This window comes from Eleginops maclovinus, chromosome 23 (assembly GCF_036324505.1).
Source record: "Eleginops maclovinus isolate JMC-PN-2008 ecotype Puerto Natales chromosome 23, JC_Emac_rtc_rv5, whole genome shotgun sequence".
In the NCBI taxonomy this organism is placed as follows: domain Eukaryota; kingdom Metazoa; phylum Chordata; class Actinopteri; order Perciformes; family Eleginopidae; genus Eleginops; species Eleginops maclovinus.
This window is the reverse complement of record NC_086371.1, coordinates 11,874,055-11,901,785: the sequence shown is the minus strand read 5'-3', so window position 1 is coordinate 11,901,785 and position 27,731 is coordinate 11,874,055. Positions and strand designations below refer to the sequence as shown.

The following is a 27,731-nucleotide window of genomic DNA, read 5'->3' as shown; positions in this document are numbered from 1 at the left end:
GAATTGTCATTTTTATGCTGCAGTTATATGTATGTATTAAACATTAAGATGAGTTGGGTTAATTAATGAGTTTAATAGATGCTGTGAATTTGTTTCTTCTTATTCAGAGCTAGGTTTCCTCCTGCGTCTATAAATGCTGAGCTAAGCTCATCGGTTGCCGGCTACATATTTATTGTAGTCGTGAAAGTGGTATTGATCTTCTTTACTTACTCTACGAGAGAAAGTAAATAAGAATATTTCCCCTGAATGTGACACTATTGCTTTAAACAGAAAAAGTGGAATAAGCTGTGTTATGGGATTTATTTTATTACGTTTATTACCCAGCCGTGATTTGTAATTGTCACTCTTTTTGTCCCAAATTAGCAAGAAATATCTCCCTGGGACTACAGACATTAAGTTCTTGTCACCATCAAATGTTTTAGAGGATTATGGGATATAGCCATGTGTTATTATGAAACACTCAAAAAAAAGTCTCCAAAGAGCAATAAGTAAAGTTCACTCAAATTAAATGTCATTATATTGGAGGAGAAGGGAAACAGAGAGGAGCTGGCAGGTGTACATGGTGATGCATGCAGGTTTACAGAAAGAGAGATTACAATGATGCAATAGAAGAAGAAGATGATGAAGACAGTGATATCTTTCCTAGAAAAATCACTTCATCTGCCTGAAGCGGTTGCCTTTTCCAGGCAGCCTTGTCTCCGATGGGGAAAATGGGTTTGAGGTATACGTAGTAGCTCAACCAGAAAGCTCTGCATATCATGTGTTTGTGAAGCGCACATAACATTTCCACAAGTGCAAATGTGCTGTGGTCCATGTGTCAGAAGTGGGATCATCTGGTGTGTCATTTTGCCACGAGTGGTAAAGTAAAACACCTTCAAGGACTCTCAAAGCTGTGGGGCCGTGATGATAACTTCACAACTGTCATTTCAGTTATTCATTGCGTTGTTGCAGGCGTACAGCTCTGAATCGCAGCTTCTTAAGGGAATACAACACCAACTGTCAGTCTGTCAGTCCTTACCAATGGCTTTTAGTAATGCAATGTAATGAGACTGCAAGCATAATGGGGAGGTGACAAACCAGATGTTAAGACCAGATAAAAGGTTAATCTTGCTATATTTACAGTTTTAATTAACAGTATTTAATGTGTTATGGCATCATTTCAACATGTATCCAAAGATGATAATGAACGTTTGTTGCATAGTTAAACCCAATACAATGATTTTTGTTGTTTTTTGTTGTTATAGTTTAAATATCATCACTATGCCTCTATAAGGTCACTGTGTTCAACATTTGCCACAGATTATTATCAGCATTGTACCTAAACAAATGGAGCCTAAAGTCGCCATTTGTCAGCTCAAAATATATGTGACTTCCCTGACGTCTCTACAACCTTTTCTTTCCCCCTTACTTTGGGTGGATGTCTTGGTGCTTAAAGGCTTAAGGGGAGATTAACTGAGAACAACACCTTGGTTTCAGCAAGCATTCTTCCTGGATCAGCTAACCAGGCGCCATGGACAGCTGTGCTTATCTCACTTCTGTGGAAACTTTTGCACAGCGCTGGGTGCGGTAAAAATCACATGGGATTATGGTACTTAAATCAGAAGCACATCCACATCCATGTAGTTATTAATGTAAAATCTGTCTGTATGAGATTCATGTAGAGTGTGTAGAGTTGCATAGCTGATAGGAAATTGCCTCTCCGGCTCCAGTCAGCGAAAGACAACATGAGTTTTATGCTTGTGTACGCATCCGTATTATTTACTAATACAAAACATACAAAGCTTCCCCACCTCATCTTGGGATTTTCTGCACTCTCTGCACCCAGCTAACCAATCAGGTTGCTTTTTTTTCCTCTTGGCATACATCTTCTGCAGCACCGTCGTGTTGATGTGTGTCAGTGGCGGTCCTCATTACGCTGTTATATTTGTGAGAGTGTAAACGGCACATCTGTGACCTCCTGTTGACTGACTGCAGCTCTGCGCTTCCACTGAAACATAAACTTTTCCACTCTTTATCCAATCAAACTTTGATTAATGTCCCAGTCAAATGTAGTGTTCTTCACAAGCTTATTCCACGCACCATTTTGCTGGTTGGTATTATATAATCTAATGTCTTTTTACTACCGTGTGCACAGTTAACAGTTGACAAAGAAACGCTTTAGACAAATGTCTACACAAACCTTGGACTTAACTTAGTGAACGTATGAAGCCATTCTTTTCACTGGTCTTTGGACGTCATTGCTAGGATCTCATAGCAGTTATTTTCAAAAAGATGTTAATATTTGGCTTTTCCTCTGTAGCAATGAGTCATAAGGCTTGATAGACACAGAGCCAAACAGCGGCCTCTGGATTCTCATCAGCCAGTATGGCTCAGACCCAGGACACTACTCTATCCCATTTGGTTCATTTTAGAAAATAAGGCGGAATGAATAAACTCATTTTCCCTAAATTAGTTTGTGTATAGCTAAGCTATTTGCAATGACAACCAATTGGTAGGGGAAGAGGACAGTGACGCCTGTAATGCTGCAGGCTGCCACTTAAAGCTGGTGCCGTGGGAGATGAACGTAGAGGACAGGTGGTTAGTAATAAGCCATGGAAATCCTACATAATGAACTGGGTGGCAGTCCTGCCCTGACTGCCACACATGGATGGCATCTGTTCCAGTACCGTACACCTAAATACTGTATCTACAGCGCATGGCCATTATATTTATTTGTTTATTTTGTAATGACTGTGCACATTGAGCAACAATTACATTTCTAAACGTTTTCCCAATGGCTTGTTTCCATATCCTCTTGAATCCTAAAATATGTAGTAAGTCTGCTGAGTAAATATCAGAATTGTGTGAGTTTAATGAGATTGTAATAAGATTTTTAATATGCATAACAAGGTCCTGTTATTTATCATAGAACCAATTTGGCAATTGGACATTCAAAAAAGTAACAAGACAGCTTTTTGTTGGTAATGCTCTGGGAGCAGAACTGTGCACATGCTGCAATACTGTTGATTTGTCTTTGTTTTTAAGAAAGAAAGAATGAAAGAAAGGAAGAAAAACCCAACAAACCTCCAAAATCCATTCACTCTTTCTGTGTCACGGAGATGTAAGAGGCTACAGCATCGGGTTCTTGGAAGGAGCAGGAATTCATTGCATTGCTGAAGGACACTTCAACGAAGGCGCTCATTGACTCCAGTGATTTTACCTGAACTATTTGATTGGAGGCCAGCCTCCCTTCTTGTTGGCACGTTCTGCAATAGGCCTTTTTCACAGAAGACATTTTGACATGTCATTACAGGTGTAATTGATAACATTAATTAAGGTCCTGGACCATTTAGCTGGGCCAGGGCCCTGGTATTGTGCCTGCTGGCTCACTGGAATGGCTCACAGAATAGAAAAAGAAAATATCATAAAAAAATCATAAATTGTATCAATTCTACCTGTGTTTACCCTGAGGTTACGTGTCAAAATGGTTGCTATAGAAATTGCCTATTAAAGCCTTCATTTTAAGATGTGAAACAAACTCTTGTAGCCCTTTTTCTTCCTAAAAATGTCTTCAATTTTTTTTTTAAATCCCCAATTTGCCAGTTTAGCTGCAGATGTTTGGTCTTTGGGTGTGTATACAGATGTTATGACCCTCCTGTAAATATCTTGATTTGGTTTAACATTATATGGATGGTTATCTGTGGGTTTGTTGTTTGTGACTGTGTTCATTGGACTTGTATCCAAAAATCTAGGCCCTTTTTCAGGGGCTACAGGCTGTGCACTTAGAGTAGATGTCAGTTGAAGATTAACTGAAACACATTTTTCTAGATGACCTTGCCATATCTGATCAGTTGGCTACAGAGCTGTACTCGCTGTTTCTCTGGACTTTACTACCCATATGGAATACAATAACCTTGTACACACTATAAATTACTTTTAAAAATGGTATGTTTTATTCAGAAGCCAGTTACCACTCTATAGGACCTCTTCTTCATCCTCCTTTATCTTCACAAAGCAGCCAAACCAAGCCCCATTGATGGTAATGTCTTTAGTCAGGAGTCACAGTGGTTTGTTACAGCTTGTGTGTGGAGGACAGTAATATTCCTTATGCAGCACACAGCTAGCAGCACCAGCTTTATGATATCATCTACTATGCATAAGACTGGAGTTGGATAACAAGGAGTTGTTATGAGCTGCACAGCGTACAACTCAGATGATGAAACTACTTAAAGATCCACTCATGTCTGCTTATAATACTGTACACTCTGTTGTCTGTGGGATGCAAGTGATGGACAAATCAATGAACAGATTAGGGCTGCATGCAGACACTGAGCTTAAATAAGAGTAACAATAGCTTCAGAAACATAAGAAAGATTCAATATATCTTATATCAGGGAGATTGTACTTGAACATATTTTTTGTAAATGTCTGACAAGCTTCTAATTCCATTTTAATCACAACCTGTAAATATACATACATATATTCTATCATTTGGAGGACCAATGGTAAAATAGTGGTGGTGCTACTAGATCACAAAATATGCAATTTCTCAGTTAGGAGCTAAAATGGCCTCCGTGCTTTCCATCTGCTAAATATGTGAGAACATTCCTGAGCCAAGAAAACTCCCCTCAGTCCATCTTTTTATTTTATTATTTCGGGCTGGTCATCCAAAACATTCCTGAGACCATTTGAATGTAGTCTTAAACCTTGATATAAGATTGGGTCATTGAGCCTGTGAGGTTTTGTGCACTGCATGTGTGCTATGGGTGTCATTAGTAACACCAACCAAGTGTGTCAGACATCATTAGTTAGGTGGTAACAGATCTCATGAATACTGTACATTAAAGTTCCCAGAATTGCCATTTCCTGTATGTATTTAATTAACTGGTTTTGAGGAACTTCTTTTTCACCCCAAATGTAGTTTACTTGTCTGCCGTCTCTTGATGCCCCATTTGTGAAATATATAACCAATCAGCACACAAGACAATACATTTAGTGTATAACTGTTGACCCAAAAAAGGAGCAAACAGTAACTCTGTTTCTTAATCAGAGATATTGATTATATTGAAAATCAGCCAAGCCACTTGTGTACTTGGTATGGAATTTTACCTTTTCGGTATTCATCCATGAAACTGTATTGCGCTGTTTAAAAAAATAAACAGTGTAGGTTGATTTAAATGAAACAGAAAGCTATTTTGAGCCCATTCAACCATGTCATTGTTTCAATCAACCCACTTCATCTCAGTCCAGAGCCCTCTTAATCCTCAGTAATAAATTCCCATAAAATCACAGTATCTTCAGCTTTTAAAGATCACATTAAATTGTGTCATAAAGACCATTGTGAAATAGACATAAGGATAAGGTTTTGCCTCATGGAGCATCCCTTCATGGGTTTTAGTTTTTCATTCTTATTATCTCAAGCTTTCCCTTAGCTTTTAGTAGTCTTGGGTCAGTCAGTTCCTCACCCAAACAAATAATTGGGAAGCTAAAAGCACACTGGGGCCTTTGGGATATCCGAGAGTCTTATAAACAAAATCAAATGCCAACTTGTGCCTGGCCTCCTTGCTGCTATTTGGTAGTCATGACGATTCATTATTCGCTTTGAAACCTACAAAGAAATGCTTTGATCCTTATCCCCTCATGTGGCTAAAAACCTAAATTACTATTGGATTTGTGTCCATTAAAGACGGCTTTTTCTCGTAATAAGCCTTAAGGGGAAAAAGCTATTGGGATTCATAATGCTGAGCCCTGAAAGAAGTTAACTATGGCAGTACAGATGTGTCCTTCCGTACCCTTCCCAGCTTCCTTTTCCTGCAACTTTATTTAAATTCCCCCACCAGCCTTATAAATGAAAGTAAGCATCTTGTAACTGTCTGCTCCCATTTAACGCTGCACCCCCACTGTTTCTGGATCCCTTGAAGATTCAAGCGGTCGCTTAAAGCTTGAAGGTCACAGGAGTTCACGTGTAGCAGTTTATCGAGCTAACGCTGTGAGAGCAAATACTTTACAACCACTATTACACTTGACATCTATGATTTATATCTATTTATTTAAGTGGTAGGTGAATTAATTTACCTTGCAAAACAGGCAAAGCAAAAACACTCAGATGTTGGCAGTGAGATACAAGCAAAAGAGTGTTAACATTTATGTTTGTAGCATCCCTATTGGTCTCATTAATTGGGCTTCAGCCAGCGGGTAACAAGTCAAGCATGGCTCTCCCTTTCTTATTACTGCCACAATTGGTTGGTCTCAAGAGCTCTGCCCTATGGAATATTATCCTCAGACAAAAAGCCTGCTTCCCAGAAGGATTGTGTTACTGAAACATCCAGCCTTTGAACAGCCTCTTGTTAACAACAGCTGTAAAGTGAGCATGTTCTGTTCTAGAGCTCTTTCTGGAGTTTATACTCTCCCACTTTCATTTCTGTTAGTCTCATTGTACATTGGTAAAGATCTTTGAATTCCTTACAATCAAAAGACTTTGAAGTTGGATACTTAGCCTCAGAGCTCACTGTTTGAATGTGTGACTTTGTGTTGTTACGTTTGGCGTGATGGCCCACCGGTTCCACCGAATGACAATCTTCTTGTGAGCCAGGCAACGCAGTGACGCTACAATTCCTATGTTTTATGTTTTCTTCCAATAACCAAGCACTTCTAAATATTTAGAAGGGTGTATTCTCCTGATATGTCAAACATCTCTTACTTTGTCATATTCCCTCTTACTTTTTCTAACCTGAAACTGACATCAGATAAAAATCATGTTGATAATCCTGTAGCAGAGTTACAAAGAGCTCAGGTCTGGGTTAATCAAATTGCACTGGACAATTCAATAACAATAATATGATTTTTGCTAATACATCACAGTGAGAATCAGTGTTTGGCTGGTTAATTTCACACAAAATATATTTCTTCCTGGTACTCCATGATGTAATTCTGTGTAATTTCATGGTTTAGATGTGAATTGATCCACCGACTGTGAACAGTGATTGCTGGAGATTAAACTGCGACAGCTGTCTCAAACTTGAGTCAAACGTGTATTCAGTAAACTCTTTATCATACATGTGATCATTTTTTCCCCCACTTCTCTTTCTCCAGTCTCCTTAGCTACTGTATTATAAATAGAGTTCTGTCCTTTATTTGTTTCAAAGAGAAATGGGATCATCTATAAAGGAATGAGACCTCAGAGCCCCTCAACACAATGAAGTCATATGAGGGGGTGGTGATCTAACCCAAGATGATGGGCTGTCAGCAGCTGCGGTTGTAACTGTGCCAAGACGGACAGAATAAGGACTGAAGAAGGGAGACACGTAAAGGGGGGGAGACAGATAGCTAGGTTAGGGCAAGAGAAGACCTTCTATAGAGAGAGAGAAAGGTAGAGAGTGACGGATAACGAGGAGAAAGAGAGCAACAGAAGACTGAATTAGAGGGCAGGCCAGACTCTGCCAAGCTGCCCTTCTCAGCACGGGACTCATGCCTATTTCCATCCCATCAACCCCCCTCATCTCTGTCGCACTCTCTGTTCACTCTCATGACATGCCATGTCCAAAGCTGAGTCAGTGAATGAATGATATTACCTTACGCTAAGGGCCGGGCCTATCCCGGCTTGCCTCATCAAGTGCATCAAGCAACTGAAATGCAATTTGTCACTAAATTCTGCTTGGCTTTTATTTTCCTCCTCCCTCCTTTCATGTCTTCCCCTACCTTTCCTTTTGGTATTCAAACTTTCTCTTTCTCTTTTGTTGTGTGCGCCTTTTGTATTTATCTATATAGGTTGAACAGTACTCATAATAAAAGTACTTAAAGGAATGTTGTGAAGGTGGAGGTGTTATCAATTAGCATCCTCAAAATGTTATTTGTGTTACAGTTTATTTTGCCACAATGACTTTCTGTTCACACATTACTAGCCACACCACACTTAGTGTTTTTTCACCTTTCTTTTCCAAAACACTTTCACACTTCACAGTTTTAATGACACAACATGATTCAGAAAGTCACAAGTTTAAAACTAGCTAACAAGTAATACATTATGTATATATTTTTAATTTCCTAGCTGTTGACATACAGTAGCTGCGCTGAACATTTTCGACAGAATAAGCATCATATAAAATTATAAAAGTGTTACCCTCATTTGACTTGACCTTTTTTTTTGCCACCGCCTACATGTCGCCATCCTTCCAACTCTTGCAGGCACATTTTGCCACCCATCACACTCTTCTGTGCCCCCATGTCTCTCTTTATCCATGTTTTCCTCCACTCCCTCTCTCTATCTGAGCGGTTCTAGCCGTCTTTGATGTCTGTTGTGTGTTTTAATGAGTTTGTTGTTGAAGGTTGCTGTGCCTCCCCCTCTCTGTCTCTCTCTCTCTGCCACTCGTCCTGCCTGCTGGGCTGAAGCCACAGGAGTGCCAATACAAGTCAAGCACACACACACACACACATACACACACACACACACACACACACACACACACACACACACACACACACACACACACACACACAATAACGCTTGTTTTGTGGCCACTTATAGAGCAGATGAACACAGAAGTTTGGTGCTTTTTTTCAATAACAGGTACAAGCACATGTCATCTGCACACACAGAGACATAACCATGTGATGTAACTGTACAAATGCAGATATGCCTACTGATCCACATACATAAAGACAGGCAGAAACACACACACACACACACACACACACACACACACACACACACACACACACACACACACACACACACACACACATACACACACATGCATGTATGTAGAGGACAGAGGAGTTTGTTTCAATTCTGTCTCGAGGGAGGCAGCTGTGTTCTGATGTATTAATCTTCTTCGTCTCCAACTTGCTAATTAATGACCCATCTGTCCCCTCTCACTGATGTTCCACTTCAAACTCCCTCATACACAAACACACTCATGCAGGGCTGCAACACAACAACTGAATGCAAGTTCCAGTGATGAAACTCCAGCTCCACTTACCGGGAAATATTCCCAGACACTGTGAGCCACACTCTCATCTGCTTTCATGTAGGAGACCAAAATAAGTGTGTTTGTGGCAACTTTAACAGGGAGTTGTTCTCCTTTTCAGTGGCGTTTAGATGGAAGACATTGTGCGTTTGGGTTTGTCTGCGTGTGTGTTTATGTGTGCACTTATGTGGGTGTGTGTGTGTGTTCGTAGGCTTATCAGGTGAGCCCGGGCAGAGTGTCAGATGCGGTAATGGAGGCTTCAAAGACAAGCGCTGCGGTGAGTTCCCTGGCTGCCTTTTTCCAACCCTCCCCATCCTCCCCTATCCCTGGATAGAGGCAGACAGGCACACAGGTAGATGGATAAAGAATGGATGCATGGAAGAAGATACGAAGAGAGATGAATACTTAAGTGGGTGTAAAGTCAAATACACAACATCCAGGCAGAGTAAATCAGGCAAGAACATATCGGGAAGCTGCCAGGACAGAAGGACAGGGCTACAGTCAGATAGTAAGAGATGTGGCCAGGTGCTTGCCCAGCCCACCCACCCACCCCCTTCACTTGCATGAGAAGTGTTACTTCAAACACCCGCCGCTTGTCTGCTGCTTTGTGCTCCTGTTCTCTTTGCAGCTGTGGTTGTTGTTTTTGTTGTGTTGATGTACATCGTCGTCACCGCCATCGAGGATTTGCTTCCTTTTGAACGGCAGTTCTATTTCTGGCTTACTATCTGCTCATTTCCATTTTCATCTTTTGTACTGTATGTGTGTGTGTGTGTGTGTGTGTGTGTGTGTGTGTGTGTGTGTGTGTGTGTGTGTGTGTGTGTGTGTGTGTGTGTGTGTGTGTGTGTGTGTGTGTGTGTGTGTGTGTGTGTGTGTGTGTGTGTGTGTGTGTGTGTGTGTGTGTGTGTGTGTGTGTGTGTGTGTGTGTGTCTTTTTGTTTTGCATTTGATAAACTGACACAGTTGAGGGATAGTAATTGAGTGTTTGATCATTTAGATCACTAGTGGAGGTGTTTGTTTTTTGTTCTTTTATTCTCTAGGGACCACATGGTTGTTTTTTATGGCTTATAAGTAAAGTATGACAAGAGCAGGCAGTTAAACGATTACATTACAGACCCCATGTTAGCTAATATGAGCATTTGTAGCGTTTCAAAAGCAATTATGGGATTGAATATGTTCTGATCTATATTTTCTGCAATTTATAGTTCATTTTTGCTTCAAATTTGTAGGTATTAACTTGTCAGTTTAACCTGATATTAACTCGGTTTTAGAATTCATTTTGATTTATAGCTCTTTTTTCTGTATTTGCATGGATTTCATATGTTATCAAGCAAGCCTCATGCCATCATCAAAAAGAGAAAAACTGAACAAAAGAAAGCCGGATAAGTGCAGTTTTATTTCACGTTGATGTCACAGAAAGCATGTCTTTATATTAACAATTTATTTAGTATTACTCTATTTTACATAATCACTGTGTTGTAGCTGACCCCAATGTATGTATATTGATAGTGTTCAACCAATCTTTATCTGTGTGATCATTTTAATGCCATGCCTTTTGATTTTCAACGAAAAAGCACAGCATAGAGAACAATTGAGTCTTATTTATTTCTGTAAGAAATCACACATTCATTTATTCAGTATTATACTAATATCAGGTTTTGGCTAGTTTCTTAAACTGAATATTAAAACACAATCATGTTTTGTCTTGTCCTGTGAATGCTCCTTCTGCACCCTGTATATGTGCTAATGTGTGGCTTTATCTCCCTGTCCCTGCTTCTTCCTCCTCCTCCCTCCAAACAGCAAACCCTGGAGAACAACCTGACCAACCTGGTGAAGAGGAACAGCGAGCTGGAGAACCAAATGGCAAAGCTCATCCAGATCTGTCAACAGGTTGAGGTATGCAAACATCCCTTCTGTTTGTGTGTGGAAGTTTTTTGTACTCATATTTGTCATTGTGACAGTAATTTAAACCATAGCGAGATTTTTAGGGGGTAGTTTAAGGACATGGAAAAGATGAGAGATGCTTCCTTAAGCTGGATGGATATTTGAGCAACATTAGAATCTTAGTTTTAAATATAAGTGGATCACTTCGAATCACTTAACTCCCGGCAACCCCACAAGAGCTACCCTGGATTTTATGTGCATGTTGTCAGACCTATTATCCTAAAGCTTTCATCCAGCACTTTTCAATGTGTCAAGCTTCAAAAACAATCACAAAACAAGCCAGGGTTTCAGTTTTATGGTAGCTGACCCATGCCAAAAACTTTTGAGGAATGAGGCTTTAAACTTCTTCCCTCTCTATTGAACAGAGAAACCATAAACAGCCCCAAGCCTGTCACTGTTATTGATTATATACAGTTGACAGCCTTTGCTATTGGTGACTGCTCTCTTGCTACGCTCTTTACACTTTGTCTATTACTCTGGAACGTTTCTGATTGAAGAAGTACAGGGGTAGAAATGGCACTTTTTTTTCTATGCCTCCTCCTGGATCATGGTTGTGCTGGCAATGCAATCAGTGCCCTATTCTTCAGTTTCCTTCACTAGCTTGCTTCTGATCAAATATTGATTTTCGGCAAGACTGAGTGAATTTCAGTTCCCTTTCATGGGGTCATATAAGGTCAGTATTGCAACACTGCATTAAAAGTGAAGAATTATAAATGGGAAACCATAAACTATAGAAAACTATACCAAAGAAACAGAGCAGAATAATGACCTTAATGTCATTTTAACTCTCTCTCTCTATACTTATATATATATATATATTTTGCAGAATGATCTGTTATCTTTTTTTTGATCATCTGACTACTGCGCTGCCATTAAAAAGTAACACCAGTCCCACTCAGTGACCCTTTGTACTTGGCCAATGGTAGCTTTCCCAACAATATGACGCAAACAGTGACTCAAGAACAAAGGATGAGCTGGAGATGCTCTCCGCAAACATCCAACCTCAAGCTGTTGAAAGGGGCCTTTATGTAATTCATACAACTTCCAACATGTGAAAGTCCAGTTCACTGGTCAAAGCTACTCACAAAAGCGCTAGTGCAATATTCCCTATTTTCAAGGTGCTAATAACTTAATGAAGTGCTTTTACTGTGTGTCAACCAGTTGTATTGAAGAGACTCAAGGTTCATTTTTTAAAAGAGATACAACACTCAATTGTGTCTCTTCAAGGTCATATTTTCAACTGTGTTATTTAATGCTCTAGGGTCTGGTTCTCTTTAATCTTAATATGCAGAATATTTTTTCTTCATGAACAGTCCAGCTGGAGCCACTCGTACAGGAAAAGTAAACCCTCCATTTCAAATCAGATAAGAGTATCTGTCAAATAGCACATGTCCTCTTTGAGTAGTCACATGCTTGAAATGTTTTAAAGTGTATCGCTCTTCAATTTAGTGACGACATTAGAGAATGTGGCACTTTCAAGTCCTGGTGTGAACCTTTTCCTGCTGCTCAAAATTATTCCTCAGCCAGTCTGATCACTGCTGACCTCTTCCATTTGGGCTTGTGCTGTGTTTTAGCACTATGTACCATGTAAATCCAGACAGAGATCACTAATGCTGAGCTACCGAGTGTTGTCTGCACTGCAGTGGTTACACGTACATGGACACACACACACACACTTACACACTTTCAAGAACATACTTTCCTTCTTAATGCACTCACTCCTAATAAATGCCATCATTTCTCTGTGAGAGTTGACATTAATGGCCATAGAGGACAAATGCACTTTGGTGCCGCCATCAGTCTGCATGCGGTTCATTGCTTATTAGCCGGGCCTGACTCCATTTTCTCCAAGTCACTCAGAGGCCCACGAGCAACAACTCATGCAGCCGCTCACCCAATCAAAATAAAATGATCACTGCGTGATTCATTCGGTGCAGACAAACTGTTCATCAGCAACGCATGGAGAGAAGGGAAAAAAAAGTTGGTCTACACATTGTCTCTGTCTGCATACAAATGCTGCAGCAAGGCCAATAACAACTGCAGTCTCATCACTTATTCATCAACAAAGAAATGGGGCAAAAGCATGGGGGGGAAATATGCTCCAATGACTCTTAATTAAATGATGAAAAGAAACTATGTGTTTTCACACCCTGTTGGTACCCATACTGAGCTATTCCCCTGTGTCATGTCAATGTCATGAGGCTACTTTAATTAAGGATGTGAGGAATGAAGTGGAAGTAATTTTTTCAGGTGAGTTCACATTAATATGGCTCTTTAGAGAAGAGGAGAGGAGAAGGGAAAGGAGGACAAATGAGGAAAAGAAGATGGAGAAATGTTGGTAAAGTAGAGAAGAGGGAAATGGTAGGGGTAGAGAACTGCAGTGCAGGCAGGGGAAGTGGGAACGAGGAGTGTAAGCATGACATCAAATAACCTCTTTGACCAAAACAGTTACAGGCACTGTGTGGAAGAAAACGCTTGGCAATTATACAATACAACAAAGACAGAGAATGTACAGCGAAAGGAAGGAGATTTGGTGAGGGGAGTGTGTGCACAAAGTAAGACATCTCTGAAGGGCTTTGAGCATGACCTGGTTTCCTCTCCTCCATGTTTGCATCATATTGTATTGGTGTTGAAGATATGATCAAACACAGTGTGAGTCAGCTTTCAGTGTGTCAGTGCACACAGCAGTGATGCAGCCCTGTTCTCCTGGGGTTATCTTTTAGAGTTATCTTCCCTTCAGTCTAAGGAAAGATGAAATTACTTGATGATGTGTAGGAGGCATCTCCCCTTGTCGCAATATTTGGTGTGGTGTGGTTAAATCTGTATCTGTGCTTAATGACATTCAGAATAATGTACCACATTCTTGAAAACGTTGAGAGCATTGCATGATTCTTGAGTTTTTGCAAAGATTGTTTGTTTAACTAAAAAGAACTGTCACCTATTCAGTGCCAGATAGCTGGCTGGATATTAATAGGCAGCAGGGAAGAGAGACTCAGTGAGGCTGTTTGGCACTGAGCATTTCCCCCCAAAACCACTTTGTTATTGAATAGATTTTGGTGCAATGGCCACTGTTACTACATTTAGAGTCAAAGTAAAAGATGAGATGATTCTTACAGTTATGCAAATGTGTCCTATATTTCCTGCACTTGGTTTTACTTAATTACGAACCATTTGTTTTAAGCAGTTTAATATGCCACAATGTTTGTTCCTACTTTGTGTATCTTTTGAACTCAGATATCCTTTTTGTTGTGTGCATGTTGCCTTGTGTTCATTGCCCCATTGCTTTTATTTTTACCCCTTTTTAAGCAGAAACCTAGCTAAGTTTGACATTAGATTTACTGTTAATTTGGTCCCCCCCTTGTTCCAATGAACATCTGGAAAGATGCACTATGTGTTGTTTTTTTCCCATTGTACACGTTTCTTTATTTTCCAACTCTTTCATACTTACATTATACCTCGTTAGAAGCTGGCGCACTTGATACTTACACTTTGGTAGTGTTGTGAAGTTCCCGGTCATCTTTCTCCATTGAATTCTTACTACATTGGGATGGTGATTTAGAAAAAAAAATTCGGACCAATAGCCAACCCAAGTTGACTAACAAGATAAGTCTCTTGCATGCAGAGGTTCTGTTGTTGAAGTACGTAAAACGGCCACCAGCTGAATTGAAAACCTGTTGCTTGAATCCATAATTAACCGCCAATTGTACATCAGTGTATTTGCAAAACTGGAAACTGAGACTCCAGTTAACCTGTCCAGGAGAGTTGGCAGCCACAATGTCATGTGCATAGTTGTAGATACATGCACACAAGCATTCATTTGTTAAGCTGCAAGGTTTTCAGATGTATGTCAGCCTGGCGTACTCAGTCAGAGTTTCTTCTAATGTATTGAAAGCTTGCTGGCCGGACGTGAATGTGTTAAGTAACGTTATAAGTTTAGCAGCACTGTTGTTGTTGTGAACATGTCAGTGCATGCACCTGCATCCTACCAGCTGCTAAAGTGCAAAGGGTAAGCCATGCAGTAGGCAAGTCCGCTTTTTTCAGAGCAGCAGTTAAATGTTAATTTATCCACATCTGTAGTGCAGGATTTTCTAGTCTTTCCGTCTGTTCCACTTGTTCTTGTTCTTATGCCCTGTGTTTGTGGTTCATCAAATCTTCCTGAAACACAGAATTTGTTGTGACACGGCATGTTCTTTGGCAGCTTTTTAATGAGGGCTGTCCCTAATAAGCGCACAATGCCTTACTCATATGGTGTATCTAATGGTAGGGAACTAATGTGGAGTAAGCAATGTTTGAGGAAGCAGTCGAAGCAGCAGCCATTTTTTCCAACCCCTGGAATTGTTTTGCCAACTGGGAGGAAACTTCATTAGCTCCCTGATAAGGTTGTAAGTGTGTGCCTATTAAGACTGATGGAAAAGGGAAATCATTGGATCAAACAGAAGCCCAGTGGGTTATAATGCCCAGACATGTATGTGTAGGGATTAAACATTGAGTTGTAAGTAATAAGCCAGAGCTGTCTAGGTTTATGTACACTGAAGCTGCTGCCACTGTGTGCAGAATATGAATCAGCTGGGTTGAGTTGGCTGTAATGCTCCCTAATCCTTTGTATCAGGTCTCATCTCGCCCGTATTAGTCTCTTCACCAGAGCATCAGTAAGATCGATAAAGTCTGGTGCTGTTGTTCGTCTTTGGTATATTTCTAAAGCCATTTGTGGTTCCACTTTCAGTGAAAGATGAGGATATCAATGCAGGGGGATAATCAAATAATGGAATAAAGTGTTAATAGAGCTGTGATTGCATGTTTTAGCGTTTAACAGATGGCCACACAGTGAATTTGATTGTAAATCTATACATTTCTCAAGTTGCTAGTGTTAAGGATTTATGTCAAGTCCATTCATTTTATTGAAAAGGCAGCAATGCTTTAAACCAAATGCGGACGTCAGCATGCTAACATGATTGTGATATTTCAGTCTGGACTAAAGAATGGGATTGTCCGACTCCAGAGCTATGTTGCCATCAGATAGTGGCTGCAACATTTGGAACAGAATCAATTTTCCCTTCAACAGAACTGCCTGGTTTTATCTACAAACCCGTATATTGTATAGTCTATTGGACTAATCAGTGATAAATGTAAGTGAATGTGGTTAGCACATAAAAGTTCACATGAACACTTTGTGGGTTTAAAAAGTCATACTTCAGATTCATCGCCAGTGAATCATTTTTAATTATCTCTTTCTGATATAATATGCAGGATACATTTCCTAAGGTTAATAAATAGTATAAAGTCACTATTTCCTGTTTTAGAGCTAGGTGCCACTCTGGTGTCATAAATCTCGGGGAATTATCCTAGAATCTGTGGACAGCCTCAGAGATAAATCTGTCTGACTAAATCCTTGTGTCTATTTGAGAAGATCGTCTTCAGACAGAGGGAGGGGGACTGAGAAAGACATTGAAGTGGACAGAAGGAGCAGACAGAATGGTGACCAAAGGCATAATACGAGGAAGTGGAAACAAGTGAAGTAGAATAGGAGGCAGTAGAGGATGATAGGAGGAGAATGAGCGTAGAATTGATTCAAGATGTGAAGGTTTTGGTGTCAGCAAGAGGTTAACAGCTGCTCCAAACCCTGACCGGTTCTCTCTGAGTTTGAATGGGGGCCACTTTGGCTTGAAAGGTTATTCTGGCAGGCATACATTGTTCAATTGTTGGTGCTTTTTACAAATAGATTCCATGAATGTCTTGCAGGGCAGGGCAGTATGTTTTGTATACAGAATCCCATTTTAATAAATGATGTTTAGTGCATTAAAAGCTGTAAAATAACCATAAGAGTATTTTATCAAACATAATCCAACTAGCCAGTAACAGCTACAGTTAACTCGAGTTATCTCCTAGAACCAGCACAATCATAGATGGCTAGTTAATAAAAGTGATCTACTGTACATTGGGCACTCTGGTAATCCCGAGGCTAAGGGGCCAACCTCGCTTAAAATATTTCAACTTTAGAAAGTGTATCAAAATATTACAAACTGTACTTCTGTTCCTTCCTATTACAACACTGTCATGCACTTACAATAAGTAAAAACTCAATGTAAATATTAAAAGTCTAGGCTTACTTTCTTGGTTTACCTCTACATGTACTGTATATCAGATGTACTGTATATGTTGTGAAGATATCTTGTAACTAATTTAACACATTTACAAATACTTGGAAAACTTGACAACTTTGAGATTTCCTCAAAAAAAAAGTTGTGTGAGTTTAAACAACACTTGTTAACATGGAATGAGTTTGTAAATTGAGTCGCAGCTTATGAAAAAGGGTTTGTCATATCAGGGTGGGCGGGTTAGTAAGCATTGTTTGCCAGGGTTTGTGATGTTATTATGGTGTTGCAGCTGTGAGAAATAAACAAAGCTTTATGAAGACTGAATGAGAATTGCAACATAAGTAAAACTCATACTTATTCAGTTCATTTGTGTAGAGTCAACAGATTTTCTCAAACAAAGTAGTGACGGGTTGCGATGTTAAATCACAATATCGGGAGTTTAAGACTTGCCTCCTCATTTAGATTTCCGCACCCTCGGGGTGATAGACAGCAGCTGAATGACTGCTTGGCCACACACATCAGTCATGGCATTATTTGCTGAAACAGCACTTAGTGGGTGTTAAATAATGGCTGTCACTTGACGCCAGAACAATGTAGCTGAATAGTAAGTAATACATGACTCATTTCCACAGTTTAAAAATATGGATAATAAATGTAATCTTGACATAATGTGGTGGCAGCTCAACCTAATGATGTATGGGAGCATATGTTCTCAATGTAACCCTCCTGTGGTGAAGTTATTCTTCCCAATTTAGGTTTTTATAGACAACTCTTTTCATTTAATGATTCTGCTTTCAGATGGCACTCTGTGGACTACTGTGTGATCATAATGATCTGCATGGGTTTGTTTAATATTAATACGTTGCTGATTATGTCTGCGAATGATTAATTATTGCTGCAGATGCTTATAAATGGCTGTGATATTTTTCTTTTTATTGTATTTCATTTATTTTCCCTTATGTGATAATAAATGGATGGCACAGAATTTGGTGCACTTAGCTCACTCAGCTGCTTTACTGTAATTTTAAATGAGCAGCCAAATGTTGATATTTGTGCATTTATGCACAACAGGATGAATAATTAAATATTAAGGGTTAGGGTTACAATAATACCAAAAATGAAATGTAATCACCATTAGTATGCAAAAATATCCTAAACATTCTCAACCAATAAGCTGACTGTGTTTTACTTTTGTAAAATCAGCTTCAATAAGCACACAGTCTGTTTTTAGCTTAGCAGTCAGTCCCACTCAAAAGTGTTTCCACACATTTTCACAACCTTTGTGATAGCAGGGGCAACTGGAAAGACTTTTTTCGCTTGGTCTTACCTATTCCAATTATAGAGCTTTACCCTACCATAGAGTGGGCATTGAGATTTCAGAGAAACCTGCATCATGAAGAGGGAAAAGCCCAGTAAGTGACAGTGTTTGTGTATCAGGGAGTAGATAAGGTCATGAGCTGGCAGGCAAGGAAGAGGAGGTAGAAGTTTAGAGTGAGATGAAAGAGGAGGACAGAGATGATGATTGTTTCCGTAACTTCATCCCTGCCAAGTAGCTCAGTTGTTAATTCAAAGTGATCCTGGACTGCATTCATCCTGCTTAATTACTAAGCTCCAGTCATAAGATTGCTCTTTGCAGAATTAATTGTGTTTGTGAGTGTGTTGAGTGTGTATGTGTATGTATGTGTGAATAATGAGGCTTAAGTGGATTTGCCCTTGTAATGAGCTTTGTGAAGTGATGAGAAGGACTTTGTTGTTGGGTAAGTCGTTGGGTAGGCTGCAGCACGACATAAAGTCACAACCCTGTCAAACGTAAATGAGATGGATCTCTGCGTCGATTACATTAGCTTCATACTGTAATTGTTTGGGAATGCACAATACTTTTAAATTACTTTTTTATCGGTAAAAAGTTTAGAGACAAAGTCTACTTGTGGTCCACATTGTCAGGATTTGGCAAGGAGAAAATAAATGTCAAAATAAAAGACGAAACTAAACACAAACACTAAGATAGTGACACAAATAATTGTATTAATGTGAAAAAAAAACAAATTGGAGACAGTGAGATATAATAACTAATGCAGGTAAAAAATAAATAAAAATAAAATCGATACTTTTTAATACATTAAGACTTGTTCTCTCCTTTCCAATCTCATATTTAGCTATTAAGTGCTCTTTCCAATCCTCAGTTATACAGTATCTTTCAGGAAACCGAAGCAATTTAATGTGATTTTATCTCGTCACATGTCCTTAAAGGCTCCCCTCCATCGTGACTTTTCTCGATAGGGTGTCGGTAATTGAAAGCTTCCCGCAATCTTTGTGCTTGTTTTTTTTCCTGCCTGATTATATTTGAGAATAAATCTTTGATTTTTTTAGATGCACTCAACTTGCTTTTGACAAAATAATGGTGATTCCTGTCATCACTATGGCAGAACAACTCTGTGTGAATACAACTTAATGACAACATTATCTTAGAGGGTACATCAGGATTGTATTTTCCTTTTACATCTTTACACCAGTTTGTTTGTCAAATTCCTGATCAGGTACATCTCTTGCAGCAGCTAATGCATTGATGAAGATGTTCACTGTGCGATGTGTGTTGGGCAGTCATAACATGCTGTGAAGTTTTTGCCTCACTCAGAGGAGCAATGGAGTCTCTTCCTTACCAGTTTGTGTTTGCAGGCCTTAAGGCTACATTTGCTTGCAAAACAGCAACCAAAGCTGTGGTAAACCATCAGTTCCTAATTGATCAGGGGTCAGTGTCCCTCAGTAGTGAAGCCGGATCAGTACATCTGAACTTTTTCACTTGGTGTATTTATAATTGTATTTCATATCTGGCAAAACTGTTGGTAGCAAAGTAGTTCAGCAAAACCCGTAGTGTCGTACTAAACAGACCCCCCACCCACATGAGTTTGAAGTTGCTGGCTTATTATTTAGTGTGAGCCTTGGTGTGTAAAACTGACGATGAGTTGCCTCTGCAAATTTAGTCCTAAAATAATCACAGAATGAATTTAATCGGTGCGGTGTAAGCACATTTTGTCAGTCACTTAATGAGGGTCTACACACACACTTTAGTGGAGTGGAATATTTTACCAATCCTTAAGATATTCCCTGTGAATTTAACAAGATGGTAGTGTTACGTATAACAATAAGTTGTGCTTTGAAACCAGCACCAATGTACATTTTTTAGGAGTTTGGAAAGACTTTTCCTATATCAAGAAATGTTAGAGAATGTAAAATGTTATTTCATATCAAATTCAATGCCCTGCAAATGTGCTTCTTTGTACCAATCTCTATCTACTGTATGCATGCCAATGATTCCTGGATCAATGTATGCTCCTGTTATTCCAGTGACAATGAAATCATCATATATTGATTCTAATCCAGGAGCACATCTTGCAGTTTTTCTTTGTGTGCAAAATGGATAATGAAATGGAAAAACAAATGATGCTTTGCATGTGTGTAACGATATGAATCCTCGTGTCTGCCAATCTCGAAATCTTGTTACACTCCCTGCAAACAGAGAGGAAGAAAAAGTGCCAAAACCCTTTTCTTGATTTAAAGAAAATGAACAAAATAGCAGTTTATTGGGATTTAGCGTGTGTGTGTGTGTGTTACAAAGAAACCTCATGTTCACATGTGTACTTGCTTCTGTTTTCAGGTGAACACAGCCATGCATGAGGCCAAGCTGGTGGAGGAGTGTGATGAGCTTGTGGAGATCATCCGCCAGAGAAAACAGGTCATTGCCGTGAAGATCAAAGAATCTAAGGTAAAGTATAACCAGGATGCCTTCAGAGCTTTTTCAGTTTTCAGCTCATAGTGAACAGGATTTACATTTTATAATTACATTTTATTAAATTCCTATCGTTTTATTAGTACAGCTATTCCAACAATTACATCACACTGACAGTTGAAGCACAAGTACATCGTTAAGGAACTCAGCTCGCGGTCATCCTCTACTTGTGGAGAATCAGTGTTTTTGTACAAGACAATAAATATGACAGCGGCAGCACTGTGGGCAGAATATATTCATATACTAGCTGTGATTTTTTTAAGACTGACTGTAGTTTTCCACTTGTTATGCCAAACACACATCACATGCAGTCGAGGAAAAGAGAGCAGGAAAGACCTCTTCTATATGTAGACAGTCAATCTGAATGTGTGTAAAAGCCTTCATGGCAGATGATGGCAGCAAAGACTGTTTTGAACTACCTGCAGGAAATACTGTCCAGACATTTACAGTACGTGTGTGTGGACACACACTTTATGGGTGGTTTGTTGACGTTTAAGGGTTTCAAGACAAAGGCAAACTCTTAATCTCGCCCTCCCAGAGGTGAAGTTTTAAGTGCTTGTGGAAGATCCTCTGAGACAGCAAAAGAGCTTTGTCGAGAGATGAAAGATTTCCAAACACTGAACCCAAGGACTAAAGTAGGTGTGTGAGTGTGTGTTGGGGTATGAGAGTGCAAGTGTGTCAGAGTGTGTCCGCAGTGATTGCAGACGAAAGGAGCAAGGCTTGTTCTCCTGAGAGTCTCGGTCTGTAAAGAGGCTGTCTCGGAGAGGGTAGAGGAAGGAGATGCGGGAGTCAGGAAAGAAGGAAGTACACAGGAAACACCAGAGGAGCTCTTGATTGATGTCAGCCTGCAGTGTACTATTTGGGTCTTTTTAAGTGTCAAGAAAGATGTATGAAATGAAATGCATTGTGAGTATTTATATTAATCACAATTGTGTTAAAATAAATATTTGAGAGGAGAAGAGAAAAAAGGAGAACACTGCAGGTCAAGTAAGAGTAGGTTGTTGAAGGCGTTTTAGCAAACAGTGTTGTAGAGGAAAGTATTCAGAGGTGAGTCTGCAGCAGGATAACAGGATTATGAAGGTGTGATGATGGCGAGCAGAGCTGAGCACCGTGCTCCCATTCTCTCTCTAAGGAGACTCAGCAGACATGCCTAATCTCTCCTGCCCAAACAAAACACACACTATTCCAAAGTACTGGTGTGTGTAAGAACGTCTTTATCATGTGACTGCTTGACTTCTCTATTTTAACTCTTCTGGAGCCTTGAGGATTAACAACTCAAATCTGTTTAGGGTGTTAAGACCCATTTGATTTCTAAAATGGCTGTTATTGTCACAGCCGGTTTTACCTTCAGTTTACAAGGTTATGGTTAGTAGACTTGAAAAACATCAGCATTAGTGTGTTTAAATAAAAAAAACTGTTGTTTGGTCGACAAAGCATGTGAATTAGGCTTCTGTACGCATCCAGCTTTCTGCTTACAGCACAAGTTAGTTTCTACTTAGTATCTTTCAAGAAAAGTGAAAAAATGATTAGTTGATATAAAAGACAATTTGGGAAGGGTATTTGTTTTCTTTCTTGTCAGAAGTATGATGAGAAGATACCACACTCAATGTCTAAACAATAAAATATACATTAAAGCTGGAGCTGGCAGCTGGTTGGATTTGCATTCTATAAAAAAAAGCATAGAGTTTAGAAAGAGAGGGAAATAGAAAGCAGGGCTAACCAAGTTAACCAACTAGCTTAATAAGCTACTGCTTATCCATCCCAAATTATATATAAATAAATACTGAGCACCGATTCTTGTGCAACAAAAATTACATTCTACAAAATGTAATTTATGTCCTTGTAAAGTATATATTTTTCTGTGCTCAAAATGTCCCTTTTTCCTGAACGTATGAGTTATGATAAGACATTAATATTTCAGCCAGAGACAAGATTGTCTTTACACCAAGTGAAATGCTCAGATACACTCACACACGCACACTCTCACACACACACACACACACACACACACACACACACACACACACACACACACACACACACACACACAGACACACACACACACACACACACACACACACACACACACAACATGCCATATTGGCCATTATTCTTGGAGAGAGCGAGTCATCTTCTAAATTGTTTTTTGCAGCACATGCTACCAAATAATAGCCCATCCATTAAACCTGTCTCACCTCTCCTGTGTGCAGACGTCATCAACCTCCTCAAATGTGTTTAATAGAGACCACCGATTATGGAGGACATCCTATGCATTAAGACACCGACTTAGAGAGGCTTCTAAGCACCCCAGCAGTAGAAAGCGAGTGCACATTAGATACTGTTTTGATTCTTTGAGAGCTTTCAATGACAAGCTTTTAACCAAATGCCACCCAGTGTGTTTTTTTCTGAGTTCTTGTATGCATAATTCAAGCCCTTCAAGCAAAAAATGTGTTGCTGAAAATATAAATGACTAGTCTTTTCAGGGTACTCGTCATTCTAAATGTTTTTATTTATTTAGTGTTTATAGATTCAAGTGGTAAACTGTTCCTGAAAGTATGCTTTTTTTCAGACAATAAAGCAACTTTAATGACCAACTGCTATTTAAAGTTCACAGAGGTTTCATTTAATCATTATTGCTGAGAGGCGATGACTGTCTCTGGGCTCACTGGCAGCTGTTGTTGTTTCCTGTGGAGAGTTCCATCAAACTAAGTTCATTTGAGGAATCAGGATATGAGTCTGGATGAAGATAAATGGATTACTTTAACGTGAAATAAACGTAGAGGGATTTCCTTATGTTCAGTCGGAAATTGAATTACACTACAGCCTCTGACAAATTATAGTATAAACAGAATGAATGACAGGAGCCTGTTTGTGTGTTTGTCTAAAGTCTGAACCCTGACCTGTCTCTTGGTGTGCACAGCTTGCTTGTTTGTGATGAAGATGAAGTAAGTCAATATGAGCATCTGTGGGCCGAAATCCCCATTTCTTGTCTGGTTTTCAGAGCATGAAATTCCTGCAGCTGCCTGTGCTGGAACATTTCAAACATGCACAACAATTACAAGGGGAGTCTATGTAAAAGTGTTTTTTTTTTTTACTTGAAGACAAGAGGACTAGTTTACATTGTTTTAGTCCATTATGTAAGTCATTTATAGACAAACAATGACACATACAAATTATAATCCTGTAGGTTTTTCCTAATGTTATTATATCACAATTTCAGCTGTGACCTGTTAAGCAACATGTTCATGAGGTCGATGTGAGCATGAAGAGCCAATGGCCTCGCTTCAACTTTCAACTCATAACCAGGGCTCTGTCCTCTCTCTTCCATCCTTGTTGCATATGTCCACAACACTACGTCTATAAGCATGCTTATGTGGAATTCAGAAGGTTTTTTGTAGTGTGTGACAGCCATCCATGACCATTTAGTAGAACAAGTGGAATTTTGAGGTGCTTTGGATGATGGGTTCTGATGTAGAATGACATCCTAATGCAGACTGTTTTTCCTCCTTTCATCAGTTCCACACATACGCTTTCAATAATGCCCTGTGCTTACTGCTTTTACAATTTAAATTAATTGGACGTTATTTAAAGATTCCTCTGGCAAGATGGTGTTCCTATAGAGGGGTAGGTTTTTTTCTTAGTATTGTAATAAAACCTCAGCTATAATGAAAGTCTCATTGGTTTCAATCACATGGGGTGTTAGGAATGTCTATCAGTATTTAGCAATTTGGCAGCAAAGCTTGATTATATTTTCTAAGTGTTGAACATGTGTTTGGATTCATAATGATGAATGCCTCGTACTGAGGGACCAGGAGCAAAAGTGATGTATTTCATAAGGCTAACATGAGCAAATGGAAATATATCAGTGTTTCACAGCATAACCACACGTCTGTATTTGTGTCTGTTCCAGGTGATGAAACTGCGTAAATTGGCACAGCAGATTGCAAACTGTCGCCAGTGTCTGGAGCGCTCCAGTGCCCTCATCACACAGGCCGAACAGAGCCTGAAGGAGAACGACCATGCCCGCTTCCTCCAGACCGCTCGAAATGTAGCAGAAAGGTGTGTGATTAAACTTTGCTTATATCAGTTGTTGTTTGTATGTGGTATTGCAGTTTATTTAGTATTATTTGACAACGTACACCTGTGATCAGAGACCTCAGTAGCACATCAATAGGCTATTTAGAAGAAAAATGCATGGTTAAATGCACTCACACAATATGTGGTAAGACACAAAAATATGAAATATACTATTCTACTATTTTCTTTCCTTCTAGAAATATGATCTTGGGAAAAAAGTAATGAAATATGCATTGTATAATATGTCTTTAGCTCCTTCAATCAATGCCCAGCCTCTGGTAAAGAAAAAAAACCACACTGCATTTTCACTTTCCACCTGGGTACTTCTGTAAGACCTCCTACACCACGGCATTCTCTAACACGTACAAAGGTCCCTGCTAAATCTGCTGCTAGCATCTTTTTTATTTGGCCTGCTCTCGGCTTTTTCTCCATTACCTGGCTGGGTGCTTTATTGACCGCCTTGTTCCTCAGGGAGAAGAAAGCAAAGTCTCTCCGAACCGCTCTGTAACCCTGCCAGCTCCGAGGCTCGGACTGGCTCCTGCCACAGACAGATGCTCAAAGCAGGAGTAGGCACAAGTCTCCACAAAGCAGCACAGAATGTGTAGTTAGTGAGTGTATCGGTCTGAGTTTTGATGGCTCTCTTGGTTAACACAAAACTCTGAGGGAGTGATTGTTTATAGGGCATGTTGCAGACTTGTTTTTGTATTTTATTACATATTTTATTGCTTTAGATTTCCATTCCAACCTTCTCTCTCTCTCTTCCCCTTATGATTTTATCACTATCTGCCTCCTCGCTTCCTTTTATCCCTCCTCACATTTTTCCATCTCTTCATCACCTTTCCTATTTTACTACCCCTCCCCTCTTTGACTCTCTTCACCTCAACTGACATCTCGGCCCCCCCCCCTCCCGCACCCTCACTGCTCCATCTCTCGCCTGACATTTCCATTTCCTCGCTCCCGCTCTATAGGGTTGCCATGGCGACGGCCTCCTCCCAGGTACTCATCCCTGACGTCAACCTGAACGAAGCGTTTGACAACTTTGCCCTGGACTTTTCCCGAGAGAAGAAGATCCTGGAAGGACTTGATTACCTAACAGGTAGGAGCTGTGTGTGTGCTCCACAAAGGACACCTAAAGTATTAGCTTTATGAAGCTGAAGCAGCCTTGCCATCACTTAATTCAAACTTTCTAAATTAAGGATTGATTGATTGCTTTTATCTCGTGTCATGCGCCCTATCAAACCTTTATAGATTAAGAAGACACCAAAAATACAGTTGTAGTCATCAAACATTTACTTGTATTAGATTTTATTCAACATTGAAGGTTATGTTATACTATATATTCTGCCTTTTATCAAAGCTTGCAAAACGGGGCTTATTATATAACATATTCTTCACTTCATTTTATGCTACTACTCCTGGTGAATAAGCCTCTATATTACTTTAAACCAATTCATTTACACTATTAAAATGTGTCTTTTCAATAAATCATTTTATCTTTGTGTAGCTCCCAACCCACCATCCATAAGAGACGAGCTGTGCACCGCCTCTCATGACACCATCACCGTTCACTGGACGTCCGAGGACGAGTTCAGCGTCACCTCCTACGAGCTGCAGTACACCATTTACACTGGGCAGACAAATTTCATCAGTGAGTCTTTGCACACACATACACTCAGGCACACAGAAAATTAAATCAGTACTGCAGATCACATGTATTCATTATCTGAGCATGTAAGGAATTTCATGTTTAATTGCATTAGAGTAACAGCCAGGGGATTACTCTGGGATTGTTTTAATCAAGTTTGGGCCAAGAGGGATCAGATACTTTGTTGACCTGTGTTTAAATACCATAAAAATTTAATTTGTCAGGGAAATGGGAAATGGGCTGAAATGTATTAGATTTTCTTTTCATGTAGTTTTCAAAGAACGAAATTCCCTTAAATATCAAACTGGCTATTTAGGGCTTTTGAAGTAAGAGCCGCCCTTAAGTTGCCTAAAAATGGCTGGAAATACATGATTCAAATGGCTCTCTGCTAACATGGAGGCTCCTGGTAGATGTTGAGAGCAGAATAACTGTATGTTTCCTCGATATTCGTAGAGATCAATGGACTCTCTGAGGGCATCAATAGAGTTTTAATCATTGTTATCAAATGTTTTGAAATTTAAAGAGCTTTTAAAGTAAGATGATTTATTTTGATAAAAAAATAACATCTTCCTCTTAAAATAAATAATACTCAATTTGAGCCATAAAAACTATGGTTTCTTACTGCTACAGCTTAACTTGGTCTGGTATGACCATTATAGTGACTATTAAGGTGTTGGTTTATAATGGACGTTGCTGAGTTATTTTTCTAAGTTTCATTTCCTTTCATTTCCAGCACATGAGCACAAATACATTTTATAAGTAGCATAGGTTACTACACCCACACTCATGCACAAGCCCAAAGGAAACACACAATTCACACTGACCTCTCTGCTGTTACAAAGAGAAATGAAGTTGAGCACTATGATACTTTCAGCATTGCTCAGTCTTATTTTCATTTGTTCAATATTTTATACCAACTGTGTTGCATAACCTAGATTTTCTGTCCAACTTTAGTCTTTGTTGTCCTCCATGCTCGTTTTAATAGGGATATAGAGCTGAATTATCAAGTCTTTTTGTTATAAAAACAGGTCTTGCAGTCCATATCACAGGGGGGATGCTTCAAATAGATTCACTGTTTAGTATCTGGTTTTAGTTTAAGCTGTGTGTGGGAAAAACAGATGAGAATGTAGAACCCCTGCTGCCCCCTTTTGTCCTCTCACATTGCTCCCTATACAGAAGCTTATTTTGGTTTCAAGCTTGTAAAATTTCATGATTTATATTTGGGATATTATGTAAGCATTT

At 39.4% G+C, this 27,731-nt stretch overlaps 1 protein-coding gene across 4 annotated transcripts in view; it reads left to right on the top strand.

Moving 5' to 3' along the window:
• Nucleotides 1-27,731, top strand: part of mid2 (midline 2) — a 123,148-nt gene that overhangs the window by 75,607 nt on the left and 19,810 nt on the right. For 3 of the 4 annotated variants that reach the window (XM_063876799.1, XM_063876798.1, XM_063876797.1), the window contains 6 exons: nt 9,157-9,222; nt 10,742-10,837; nt 20,636-20,743; nt 24,678-24,826; nt 25,813-25,940; nt 26,349-26,492. In XM_063876799.1, the coding sequence (XP_063732869.1) occupies nt 9,157-9,222; nt 10,742-10,837; nt 20,636-20,743; nt 24,678-24,826; nt 25,813-25,940; nt 26,349-26,492 (691 nt within the window). The remainder of the gene's footprint in view (nt 1-9,156; nt 9,223-10,741; nt 10,838-20,635; nt 20,744-24,677; nt 24,827-25,812; nt 25,941-26,348; nt 26,493-27,731) is intronic. The other variant, XM_063876801.1, reaches the window with a different exon arrangement.